Genomic DNA, 12,526 nt, shown 5'->3' with positions numbered 1-12,526 from the left:
CCTGTCCAGTCAGGGTGAGTCTGGGGGCTCTGTGCTGGGAATGTGGAAGCACCTGCCTCCACCATACCTAAGCTGGAAACGGGGGGCTGCCTCTCCCCGCATGGAGGGCTCAGCCCGCCGGACACTGCTGGGCTGGAATGTGACTGGGGCCTCTCAGCAGGCTGACCGCTCTACGGCCCCACGTCTCCGCCCTCCTCATGGTCAACCTCCGCCAAACAAGTTCTCAGAGCCCTCCCACAGCGACCTCGGCCTCGGACGTGACACTGGCTCTGGGCACCAGCCAAGGCTTGAAAGCCACACGCACTTGTGCTGTCGCCTCTGTCTGCCCAGGAGCGCGCCCCACTCAGCCTAGTAAGGGAACGCGGCACCTGCCGGGGAGCTGCGTCCCCAGAGCTGACCTCCCGCCAGCCTGACACCCGCCAAACCATGCCGAAGGGCCAAGAGTCAGAACCCCGGCTGTTTGCTGGAAGGTTTGCTAGCAGTTTAATGGCAAGTTCACAAAGCACAAGGAGCGTGAGAGTGTGCGCACTTGCACAGGCGCGCGCGCACACACACACACACACACACACACACACAAACTTTGACGTGGCATTTCTCGCCCTAGTGGAGCGTCCAGGCTACCGTCAGGAGCTGTGGAGGCGTGGGGGGCTAGGTGGGGCCCCCAGAGGGTCTGGCACCGCCTCTGGTGAAGGGGCCGCCCCGCTCACCTGCCTTGGGTGCTGGCGCTGAGCTCCCCACGGGCCTCGGGTACCTCAGGGGTGCTGAAGACCTTCTCATAGTACTCGATCAGCAGTTCGGTGAACAGGTTCAGAGGTACGAGGGCGCTCAGGGAGGACGCCCCCTGCGACGGCCAGATTAAATTCAGCCCAAAGACGCATGCCAGGTTGGAGCTGTTCATTCTGTTAAAAATGCACTCCCGGGACACCTGGAGGACACACATGAGACCAGGCGAGTGACGGTGGGTTCTGTGCTAGGGCCTTGTGCAGCCAGCACCCTGCTCTGGGCCTCAGTTTCCCCGTCTGCAGAAGGAAGGGCTCAGGCTAGATGCTCGAGGGCCCCTCTGGCTCTGACAATCTATGAGCTTCTTCTGGAACCTCCTCAGCACCAGTCTTGTCTTCTACTCCAAAGGACCGGGGAGGTCCCCTTGGGGCGGGGGGCGGGGGGTGCCTCCAGGATGGTGGGTGCAAAAGCACGGTGTTCGGTGTCACCCAGCCAGAGCACGTCTCCGATATCCACACTTTGGCCAGTGAGTCGGACACAGTCAAGACTGACCAGCACGCAGGGGTCATTGGAGGACTGGGGGCGGTGTGGGGGCGAGAGCTTGCCTTACAGCACTTAGAACCCCAAAAAGCAGGATACGTCACCCATTTACGGATGGAGAAACTGAGGCCCAGAAGGTGCAAGGGACTTGCTCAAAGTCATATGGCCAGTAGGTGGCTGGGGAGGGGGCCATCAGAGGGCATGGCCTGATCTTTTCCTTGCCTCCAGGGTCCTGGGGGTGTCCATGAATCAGAAGTAGGCAACGCAGAGCCTCGGGGGTCACAGGAGAGCACAGAACTGGGGGGGTTGGGAAGAACTGCACTGGGATCGATGAGGATGCCCAGACTGCCCAAGCCTCGTCTCTGGGAGACACGCAGCCCCGAGCCCCTGCAGGTGTCCTCCGGGGGCCAAGGCTACGCAGTGCCAAGCCCCAGGGGACATATTAATGCCAGCAACATGGCAGAGGACAGAGAAATAAATCCATCTCTAGTTCATGAAAAAGTAGAAAAAAAGATGACGATCACTTACGTTTTTGGCTTCTGAGAAATAAGGTCAAGTGACAGAGAAGGAGAACGAGATAGCTTATTTTTTTAAAGTGATCTCTACGCCCAACATGGGGCTCAAACTCATGACCCCAAGATCAAGAGTGGCCTACCCTACTGAATGAGCCAGGCAGGGGTCCCCGAAGTTTATTTTTAAAACCAAGAGGTGGTAAAAAAACAAACAAACAAAAAACATAACAAAACAAAAAACCCAAAAAACCAAGAGGTGGTGTTTGATGGACTTCAACAGGTGACACTGGCCCTGCCCAGAGGTCCCCTCCCCTCCACTGGTCATCACATTCCCAGCCCACCTGCCAGGCAGCAGGGTTCCCGCACAAGCCCCAAAGACCCAGAGCAGGCCCCCGCCGTGGTGTCGCCATGTGGGTGGAAATGTGCCCTGCGGCTGAGAGCCCCACGGCCAAGCCAGCTTCATTCACGCCTGCACCGCACGCAGCCTACAAAGGGCCCGGAGGGATGAGTGTTCCAGGAAAGGTCAGATGACAGAGGGTCGTGGGTCTGGAAGCAAAGGGAGAGGCCCGTTTGGATCTGTTGAGGTTCTCCCTGCGGACCCCAGAGACTACTACTCCCTGCCTGAGGCGCGGGGAGCTCAGCCCGGACCCCGAGCTGGGACAAGTGCTTCCCTCACTGTTCATCTTCTCACCCTGTGTAGGGGGCTGAATGGCAGCCCCACCAAACAGACGTCTACCGGGAACCCGAGGATGTGACTGACCTCAGTAGGAAAGAGGGTCCCTGCAGAGGTAATCAAGGGTCTCAAAGTGAGATCATCCTGGATTACCCCGCTGGGCCCTACACGCAGTGACAAGCATTCTTGTAAGAGGAAGCAGGACATCTGTACAGAGAGGGGACGAGGCCGTGTGGGGACAGGCAGGAGCGAGGCGGCCACAAGCCAAGGGACATGTGAGCCACCAGGTGCTGGAAGGGGCAGGAAGGACCCTCGCCTCGAGCCCCCGTGGGAGCACGGCGCTGCACACACCTCGATTCTGGCCTTCGGGCCTCCAGGACCGTGACAACACGCTTCCATTGTCTGTAGCCGCCCAGTCGGTGGCACCGCGTTATGGAAGCCCCAGGACACATGCGCACCCAGTGACTCGCTCCTTCCTCAGGAACGGCTTGCTCCGTCCGCTCACTGTGCATCGGGCTTGGTGCCCTGGCCTGGGAACCCTGTTCCTCCCTCCACAGACAGCCCATGAGGGAGACGACACGGGAGCAGGGGACCTCAGTCAAGAAGTTCCCATCAGTAAGCGAGGGCAGCCGTGTCGGGGGGCGGCAGGGGCGGGCACAGAAGCAGAGCTGTTGCCTGGTTAGGCCTTGAGGTCCTGCGAGCCAGGGAGACCCCAGACCCTGCTCTGTGTGGGCACCGTGAGCAGGACAGGCCGCCTGGGCCAGGCACAGAGTTTGGGCCTCCCCCCTCCCCTGCCGCCGGGGCCCCACTTTGCCCACTCACCTCATGCAGGAAGCCCATGAGGTAGCTGAGGACAGTGCGGTTGTGTTCTGGAAGGCTCTGCAGGATCTGGCGGCAGCGGGTCACCCGCAGGCTGCTCTCCACACCTACAACGGGACGGGGCTCCTCCTGAGTCCTTCCCAAGGAGACAGCACGGACACAGGGAGGAGGACAGCTCTGAGGACAGACTGTCCTGATGTCGGGCCTAGATGCCTCACTGACGTCCGGGCCATGTGGCTGTTCCCCGCAAAGCCCCCCTTAAGAGAGCTCCAGTCCCTTCTTTACCCTGGAACTGCGGCTGTGACCTCCCAGAAAGCGCAGGAAGCCGAGTCACTCACTTCCTAGCAGGAACGGTCTAGCCCAGCGGTCCACAAACCACAGCCTGCGGGCCACAGGGCCCCCATTCGTCAGTACAGCTGGACTGACACAGAGCCACCCTCTCCGTGTGTCCATCCTCTGTGGGGCTTCTGCGGGACGGCGGAGCAGAGGACGGCAATGCGGATGGACCCACAGAGCCTGAAAGACGGTCTGGCCCTTCCCAGAAAGTTCGCCAAGGCTGCTGCAGACAGACGTGAACTGTGACTCCCGCGGCTCGGGGCCCCAGGCCCTCCGGGTCTGGGTGAGGCTGTCCCAGACTCAGACCCCCCACTTTCCTTGGAACGAAACCCTCCACTGGGCTCCATAAGCTGCGAGTCAAAGCGGATCCACAGCGACTCTGCGGTAGACACGCGTGTGCACGTCCCGCTCCCCCAACACGCCCACCTCCACTGGCCAAGCCTTGGGCAGGGCCACCGTGAACACCCTGTGCCTTCCAAACACAGCCACTGCTGAAAGGCAGGGACTTCCCTACCCGTGAATGTTCCTGTCGGCCTCTTAATAAAAGCTCTTCTTTCGTGAACTCAAGCCCTCGTGGGTATTGTCAACAGACAGAGCCCCGTGAAGTTAATATTCCCAAGAAACCAACGAGCTCGGAGGCTGCCCTCTTGGTGCCTGGACCTCAGCTTCCCAGCCTCAATGTCATCTTTCTACGAATTATGGTCCCAGAGTGGGTCCTGGTACCAGGTCCACCTGCAGATCTCACGACGGTCCCTTCGAGAAAGAGCCCTCGGGGGTGAGCAGGAGGGGGCCACCTGCAGACTGTCACAAAGCGCTTTTTGTGGGCCATGAGCCACGCCACATGTTTTATGCACATTGAATCCTCAAAGCAACCCCCTGTTCTATACCAATGAGGAAAGTGACCTCAGAGAGGTTAAGTGACATGCCCAGGGTCACGGAGCTAACACGTGTGGACGCCCAGACTTGGAGCCAGATCTGTCCGGCTCTAAGCCAGTCCTCTTAACCTCCTCGCTGCAGACCAGACGGCTGTCCCGGCTATGACTTCTCTGTGCCCTGGACACCGCAGGCCACCCAGAAAGCCCATTCCTCCCGAGTACATCCCGGAAGGCCTTGCTTTCATATCCCTGCAAGGAGAGACCCATCCCCTCCAAGTAGAGGTTCTAGATGAAACAGCGGACACCCAGCGAACTTTGAATTTCAGATAAACAGCAACTCTTACTTACACTAAAAAAGCAATCATTGGGGGCGCCTGGGTGGCTCAGTGGGTTAAAGCCTCTGCCTTCGGCTCGGGTCATGATCCCAGGGTTCTGGGATCGAGCCCCATATGGGGCTCTCTGCTCCGCGGGGAGCCTGCTTCCTCCTCTCTCTCTGCCTGCCTCTCTGCCTACTTGTGATTTCTATCTGTCAAATAAATAAATAAAATCTTTAAAAAAAAAAAAAAAAGCAATCATTGTTGACTGGAAATTCAAATTGAGGTGAACATCCTGTATTTTATTGCTGAATCCGGGCGGGAAGGGCCTCCCCCTTCATTACAGAGCCTCTGCGCTGTTGATTTTGGGGCTGGGGGTGGCTTGTGTTATTTCCATCATAATTGCTAAAAATTCTCAGCGTCTCCCCCCACCCAGCCCCACCCCCTGGTGCAAAAAGGCCAGAGGGCGTCAGCCACACTGCGAAGCCCTCCCCTCTGCCCTCCTCCTGCCAGTGCCTCCTCTGCTCTCCTTCGGGGGAAACACCGACGCCCACCTTGAGACACGCTGCCTCTGTGGGGTTCTGCCCCCGCCTTGGGTCGATGACATGCCTGTCCCTGCAGCTAGCCTGGCCGTGGTGGCCCACTGTGCCAGACTGCGAGCAAACCCTACCCCCGCCCCCAGACTGGCCCTCGGCGGGACCCCCAGGACAGGCACCTACTGGTGATCCCGAGAACCTGCTCATAGGCCCTGAAGGTCAGCAGCGGTTGGGGCAGCTCTCGCAGGAAGGTCTTCAGGATCACGGCGGGAACGTGGATGTCGCCATAGTCATCAAAGTTCACTGGCTTCCCTGGACAGAAAACGTCATATCTGGGTCCTGACAGGGTTGGGGATCTGGCTTCACGGGGGAGTGGGGGGCTCAGATGCAAATGGCTTTAAAACTCCTGTGGGGAAGAGCTTTCCTGGATCCAGGCGTGTCCCTGTCCCAGGCGTGCCCCTGTCATCTGGGGCTGGGACCACTGCGGCCTGCCCTCTGTTCTGCAGAGACCTGGGCTATTCTGGGGCTGAGGTGGGGCAGGGCAGCCACTCTACCCTGGGATTTGGGACTCTGCAGCCCTGGAGGGTGGTGCAGGCAGGTGGGGGTAGGTGCTCAGCGCGAGGGGTCTCTGGGCGCCAGACTCACCTTGATTGTAGAGCCGCTGAATCTCGCGGATGGTGTGGACGCTGGCCGATCTCCGGAACAGGCCCTCAGTGCGGAGTCCTATGGAAGGAAGACCTCCAGGCATCTCACAGGTCCCAGCACATCAGGTTTCTGGAACATTCCATGACTTCTGCCCACACATCACCCTCCTGCGGCTGGCAGGGCATGCTCTCCAGCCGGGTTCATTCCCTCCCACCCGCATCGTCCACCAACCCCACCTTTATTCCTCAAGCTTCTTTATTCCCCAACCCCAACTGATGGTCTACTTCTGCGGCCCCCAGGAAGGGAGACTCTCGTCAGACAGTCCTGGGGTCTAGCCCAACTGTGTTCATCCAGCTGCGTGACCTCAGAGAAAGCACATGGCCTCTCTGAGCTCGGCCGCCCTGTCTACAGAGTAAGGCCGCGAGCCCGGGATCTGAGGGCCGCAGAAGGGATCCACGGGACGAGGGATGTCCCCCTCCACGGGACGAGGCCCGTGTCCAGAAGGCTCCACAGGTGTTGCCTCCCCGTGTTCCCACTGCTGTGTCTACACGGCTGACCCATCTGGTGTGGTAGCCACTGGCTGCCCAGGGTGATGTAAATTTACATTTAAGTCGTAAAAATTAAATAAGATTAAAAATCCAGTGGCGCAGCATGGAAGGCACCTAGGAAGTGCTCGATCAGGCTATTGGCAACAGCAGCCAGAGGCTACCACGTGGGACAGCGAACACAGAACGTAGCCAAGTCTTACAGGATCGCACTGGGCTCCCCTCCCAATCTCTTCTCTGTTCTGAAGCCGAGAGAGCTCTTCAGCATTCTACGTCCGATTCCGATCAGTCTCCAAGGAGCCCTTCCCCGTCTTCGCGGGTTAGTTTCCCACGGGCACCACGGACCTGCACAGTCCAGCCTCTCCTGCCCCACTGCCTGCTCTGCCCCCAACTCCAGCCTCCACTCTGCCCCACACTCCTTACTACTCCCGGCCTTTGCATGTGCCGTTCCCTCTGTGAGTGGCTGGTCCCTCTCTTTTTCTTCTGCGAGACTGCAGTAGGGATAGTTCTGATGGCTTCCAATTCCTGGACCCTGTGGTATAGACGCTTTCTTCCTGGTATTCATTCAAACACTAGTCTACGTGCTCCAGAGAAGGGACTCTGCAGAATTCAGGTCCAAGACAGCTGACCCTAAAAAATGGAGATTATCTGGGGCGCCTCGGTGGCCCAGTGGGTTAAGCCTCTATCTTCGGCTCAGGTCATGATCTCAGGATCCTGGGATCGAGCCCCGCATCAGGCTCTCTGCTCAGCGGGGAGCCTGCTTCCCCCTCTCCATCTCTGCCTGCCTCTTTGCCTACTTGTGATCTCTGTCTGTCAAATAAATAAATAAAATCTTTTTTAAAAAATGGAGATTATCTTGGGTGGGCCTGACCTAATCAGGCAAACTTTTTAAAAAGGACCAGATTTTTCCTGGCAACAGAGTGCTGGAGCATGGAGGCTGGGATCTGACAGGTGGGAAGGTGTGTTGGTGAAGGGGGAGGGCACAGGGGAAGGGGAAAGTGTGCACCTCTACAAGAAAAAGAGCTGACAGCCCCGAGGAAACAGGCATGTCTGCGTGAACTGAATTGGGCTTACAGTCTAACGAGTATGGAAGTGGATTCTTTCCCAGGGCCTCCAGGAAGGGACGCAGCCTGGCCAATGCCTAGAGTTTCGCTCTGTGAGGCCCCGAGCAGACTGGCCCCTGAGCGCCCTGACTTCTGACCTATGGAAACTTCAACAATAAATTCATGCCGTTTGAAGCCACTAAGCTTGTGGTCATTTGTCATGCAGCAGAGGAAGCTGGTCCAGTGACCCTCGGCCCAAGTGTCCAAGCTCAGGTCCCCTGATGTCCAGGACAGCTCAACCCCGCCCGTGTGAGCACCTGGTCGTCACAAGTGTGGTGTTAACGGAGGAAAACGTCTCGGAGTCTCTTGGTTCCCACCATGAGCCCCCAGAACAGGGGCTGGGTGTTGTGGTTACCATGGCAACCCCAGCGCCTCCATCCGGGCTCAAGACAGGGAGGCACCCAAAGAGCACACGCTTAGTCATATACTCGCTCAGCAAACACACACGGAGTTCCCACTCTGTGCTGGGTTTCTCGTTCGATTTCGTACTAAAGGAACTGATAGGTTCGAACCAAGGAGACGCCCTCTCACGGTTTCTGACTCGCGGTCGTGAAGCACTATCTTCTGTGCGTTTCCGAAAGACGGAGCAGGTGGGAAGTGCCGCCAAAGTGGAGACCATTCCAAACGACCACCACAGTGTCCTCCAGCCCGAGAGGGAACATGCAGTCCTGAGCACGCCCGGTCACAGAGCACCGGGGAGCACCGGGAAATCAGAAGTGGCCCCCACGTCTCATCTGATGCAGCCTGCACCCCCCACCCCCGGCACCTGCACCTGCGGGTCCACCCCCCGCCGGCAGTCTGTCCCACCCACAGAACCATCTCACCGAAGGCACCCGCCCCACTGGGGAAGGCACCTGCAAAAAGCTATCTGTCACGTCATAGTTTATGGGGGGCTCTACATGTATCGTGTCATTTAGGCTGCACAGCAACCCCGTGCTTCAGGTACTGTTACCAACCGCATTGGGCAGCTGAGGAGTCAGAGGCCCAGAGAAGGTAAGTAACTGCCCAAGGTCACACAGCCAGTCCACAGTGGAGCCAGGATTCAGACCCGGACAGTCCACGTGCCTGAGCCCAGCCCGTCCTGGTCAGCCTCCCAGTGCGGCTTCCACCCCTCCAATTCCCTAGTCTGCAGGGTGCGCAGGACAGGAGTCGAGCCCCCCAGGGAGGTGCACCCAGAGGTCCTTGTGCCCCGGGCGGAAGCCAGCTCTCACTCACCTTTCTCTCTCAGGTATGTCACCGTGAACCTCAGCACAGGAGGGATGAGCTCCCCTTGATTTTTGTCCTTGAGGCTGAGGGAAAGAAGAGTAAGTGTTTCCTGGGCCTGACAGGAGACTCTGGTCCTCTCCACGCCGCCGTGAAAACCCAGGACTGAGGAGCCGTGCAGGGGAGATGCGGCCTCGGTGCTCAGAGAGTCAGTGTTCCGGGGCCAAGAGAGAGGCACGGGTAGGAAAAAGGATAATGCGGCAGCCGAGGGCTCCACTGAGAAGATGCCCGTGACACAGGGGAGACCTAGGGGCTGGCGGGGGGGCTTCCCATGGGGCAACTTCTGAGTAGGCTGTGAGGGATGGGTAGGAGCCCATGGGGGACCAAATAGGGAGGGGCGTTCCAGGCAGAGGGGAGTGCACAGGGTGGGCCCGGAGGCATGGGATTCGGCTGTGAGGACAGACCCAGGAGACCCAGACCAGATGCTGACCCATCAGACAACACGCCGGACAACACCCAGCCTCTTACTGCGCTCGTCTGAGAGATTTGCTACACAAGGCAACTTGAAAACACAGGTAGAAACATAAAAGAATGGCCCTCCCAGACAGACAGACACACAGACACACAGACACACTCCACCCCAGGTGGTAGAGTTAGCATCTGAGGCCAGAGCCGCCCGCACCGAGCATCGCACTGCCCCCTTTCCTCCTGTGTAAAATGTTTTTCTCTCCCCTCATCTGCCAGATGTTCTCGCCCGGAAGACAGCATCCTTGGGAGACCGTGTCGGACGGAGGGAAAGGGCTCCGAGGTCAGACACACCGGCTGGAGTCCTGCTCCGGCACATTTTAGCTGAGCAGAGCAGGGGCGTTGTTCCTCTTAGGGAACACGTTGTCCAAAGGTCAGTTAGGTCCGTTTGGCTGACTGCGGTGTCCGCGTCTTCTAGACGCTGGTTTTCTACCTATTGATCGTTCAGAGCAGGGTACGGCTGTCTCCGCGTGGAATTGTATCTGCTTCTTTCTTGGTTCTACTAGGTTTTCCTTCGTGTATTTAAAAACTCGGTTACTAGCCCATGCACTTTTAAATTTATGTCTTCTTTACTATTATGAAATGTCCCTCTTTGTCCCTGGGCTTGTTTCTTGTTCTGAAACCCACTTTGCCTGATATTAATACAGTTACTCCAACTTTCTTTAGGTTGGTGGTTGCACGGCTTAAGTTTTCCATCCTTTCACCTTTAAAAAAAAAAAAAGTTTATTTAAGGGCACCCGTGTGGCTCAGTTGGTTAAGCGTCTGCCTTCAGCTTAGGTCATGATCCCGGGGTCCTGGGATCAAGCCCCACATCGGGCTCCCTGCTGAGCGGGGAGGCTGCTTCTCCCTCTCCCACTCCCCACTGCCAATGTTCCCTCTCTTGCTGTGTCGCTCTGTCAAATAAATAAATAAAATCTTTTTAAATACATGGCACCAACAGCATCCACAGGCCTCCGAGTGCCCCACGCTCCGTGGGCAGCTGGTTTCCTGGTGTCTCTTTGCTGAAGCTCTATGTCCGGGATGAGAAGCAACAACTGAGCCGGCCGAGAGGCCCTGATGCTGCCTTTGTGAGTCCTGTCGTCATAGGAACATGGGTGGACACCCCCCACCCCTGTCCAAGACTTGGCTTCCCGTGTCCCTCTGGAGTAGAGTCCGGACAGTCCCCTCTGCGTCCCGGGGAGCGAGGAACATGGTAGACGGAACGAGCGGCTCTCTTCCTCCTCCTGCTTCCTTTGGGAGCCAGACAGAGCTCTGGCCCTGCCCTGAGGAGGTGGGTGGCCCAAGGCCAATCTCTCAGCCTCCCTAGCCTCTGTTTCCCCAGATGGAAAGCTGAGGTACTGGACCACCCCCGCCCCAGGAGCGGCAGTCAATGGTGAGGGATGTGGAAGGCTTGGTTATGTTCTGAGTCAAATGTACTAACAATTCAAATCACTGGAATGCCAGGGCCTGAGTGGCTTCCCAGGCCAGATATGGACGGCCCGTTTCACGGGAAGACACGGGTGGGGACACTGCAGGGACCGGCCCAAGATCTCCTAACTTGACAGCCTGAGTCTGTTCAATCCAAAGTCTGTGCTAGTTAACATTTTGGGGAGGGGTCCCCCCCGAGACCTGTAAAATAGGCCGGATGGACACTGATGAGTGGCCCAAAGACCCCCTTGCCTACAGCTTGGCCCATATTTCCTCTTCCTTTCTTTTTTTTTTTTTTTTAAAGATTTTATTTATTTGTCAGAGGGAGAGGGAGAGAGAGCGAGCACAGGCAGACAGAATGGCAGGCAGAGGCAGAGGGAGAAGCAGGCTCCCTGCTGAGCAAGGAGCCCGATGCGGGACTCGATCCCAGGACGCTGGGATCATGACCTGAGCCGAAGGCAGCTGCTTAACCAACTGAGCCACCCAGGCGTCCCCATATTTCCTCTTTCACAAGCGGGCTTTCAGGGCAGGGAGGGGCCCGGGGTCCCAGAAGTGGAGGGGTCCGCTCGCAGTCGCGGGGCCCCCCAGCCCAGCAATGCCTCCTCGCCCGGGCATTCAGGGTGCACAGACTCTAGCCGGGTGTCTCGTGGTGAGTAGCAGAAAGGGTCCTGGCGTTCCATTATTACTCTCGACGGCACAGAAACCCCCGCTGAGGATTTCTCCTCCATCCCTGTCCCCAGCTGCTGGCTCGGAGAGGGGCCTGCTCAGCCCTCAGTCAGGGCGGAGAATGACCTCTGCCCAAGGGGTTCTGGATAAAAGGTGTCTCCTGGCCGGGTGAAGGGGGAGTGCCCAGGACAGCAGCAAATCCTGTCCTCCCACGACCCGCCCTGTGCATCCCCAGGTGTGCAGGCCGTGGCTAGTCTCCGCAAGGGAGCACGGAACATTAAACCCACACCCTGAACTCAAGTTCCGAGGCACACGCCAGGTGCAGGGGCTCTTGGAGGCACAGTGCTCTTCCAGGCCCGCAGCCCCCAGAGGGCACCAGGGATTCCCGCGCATAATTCTCGTGTGTAGCCCTTCCCCTTGGGGGACATGCCTAGAGTTATTCAGAGCATGTTAAGTTCCCTGGTTTTGCATGCAAGGAACACAGAAAGGAAGAGAGACTGTAGCATTTTAGAAATAGCCTGAACAGGGAGGAACGGCTGGCCTGCCTTGCTGGGACCCAGGCTTTCCCATCCGTCCGAGACGGTCCTTCATCTCTCATCCCCCTCCTAGTTCCGAAAGCAGGACGGTGGCTGCAGCTCAGCTCACGTCGCTGACCTGGGGAGGTCTCAGCCGCAGAGGGGGCCGGGAGGTCCTGGGCACTAGCAGAACTGGGGAACGCAGGCGGACACCCCAGGAGCCACAGTGTGAGGAGGACCGACGTGCACCAGCACGCCCACCCACCGCCGTGACTGCGGGCTTCGTCACTGGGCCGCATTGGGACAGAAGACAAAGCAGACTCGGAAAGGGAAATTACGTTATCTGAAGCCAAAGAGCTGAGGGTTCAAATCAAAATTCGCTTCCCGAGCCCTGGACTCAGAAAGACCATAGCCTCACACTGTGGGTTGGGTGTCTGGTGGGGTTAACCCACCTCGGCACAGCTGGCCCCTTTGGGAGGTGAAGGAAGAACTGGAAAATTTGCCCCCAAAACTCTAACGGGGTGGGGTTTCTAGCAAGTCGGGCCAACCCATGTGACTGAGAACCAGAGCCTGAGGACCCTATTCCCCTCCT

The 12,526-nt window shown here is 58.1% G+C and overlaps 1 protein-coding gene across 3 annotated transcripts in view; it reads right to left on the bottom strand.

The window, feature by feature from the left end:
* Positions 1-469: 469 nt before the first annotated feature.
* ARHGAP8 (Rho GTPase activating protein 8) overlaps positions 470-12,526 on the bottom strand; it is a 58,395-nt gene continuing 46,338 nt past the window's right edge. For 2 of the 3 annotated variants that reach the window (XM_047742082.1, XM_047742083.1), the window contains exons 9-13: positions 8,834-8,907; positions 5,971-6,048; positions 5,509-5,637; positions 3,268-3,371; positions 470-925 (exon numbers count right to left, since the gene is read on the bottom strand). In XM_047742082.1, coding sequence (XP_047598038.1) covers positions 704-925; positions 3,268-3,371; positions 5,509-5,637; positions 5,971-6,048; positions 8,834-8,907 — 607 coding nt within the window. In that variant the 3' untranslated portion in view covers positions 470-703. Of the gene's footprint in view, positions 926-3,267; positions 3,372-5,504; positions 5,638-5,970; positions 6,049-8,833; positions 8,908-12,526 lie in introns of all 3 variants that reach the window. The other variant, XM_047742084.1, reaches the window with a different exon arrangement.

Source organism: Lutra lutra, chromosome 8 (assembly GCF_902655055.1).
Source record: "Lutra lutra chromosome 8, mLutLut1.2, whole genome shotgun sequence".
Taxonomy (NCBI): Eukaryota; Metazoa; Chordata; class Mammalia; order Carnivora; family Mustelidae; genus Lutra; species Lutra lutra.
Note: the sequence above shows the minus strand (reverse complement) of the source record. Positions and strands in the feature narration are given on the sequence as shown.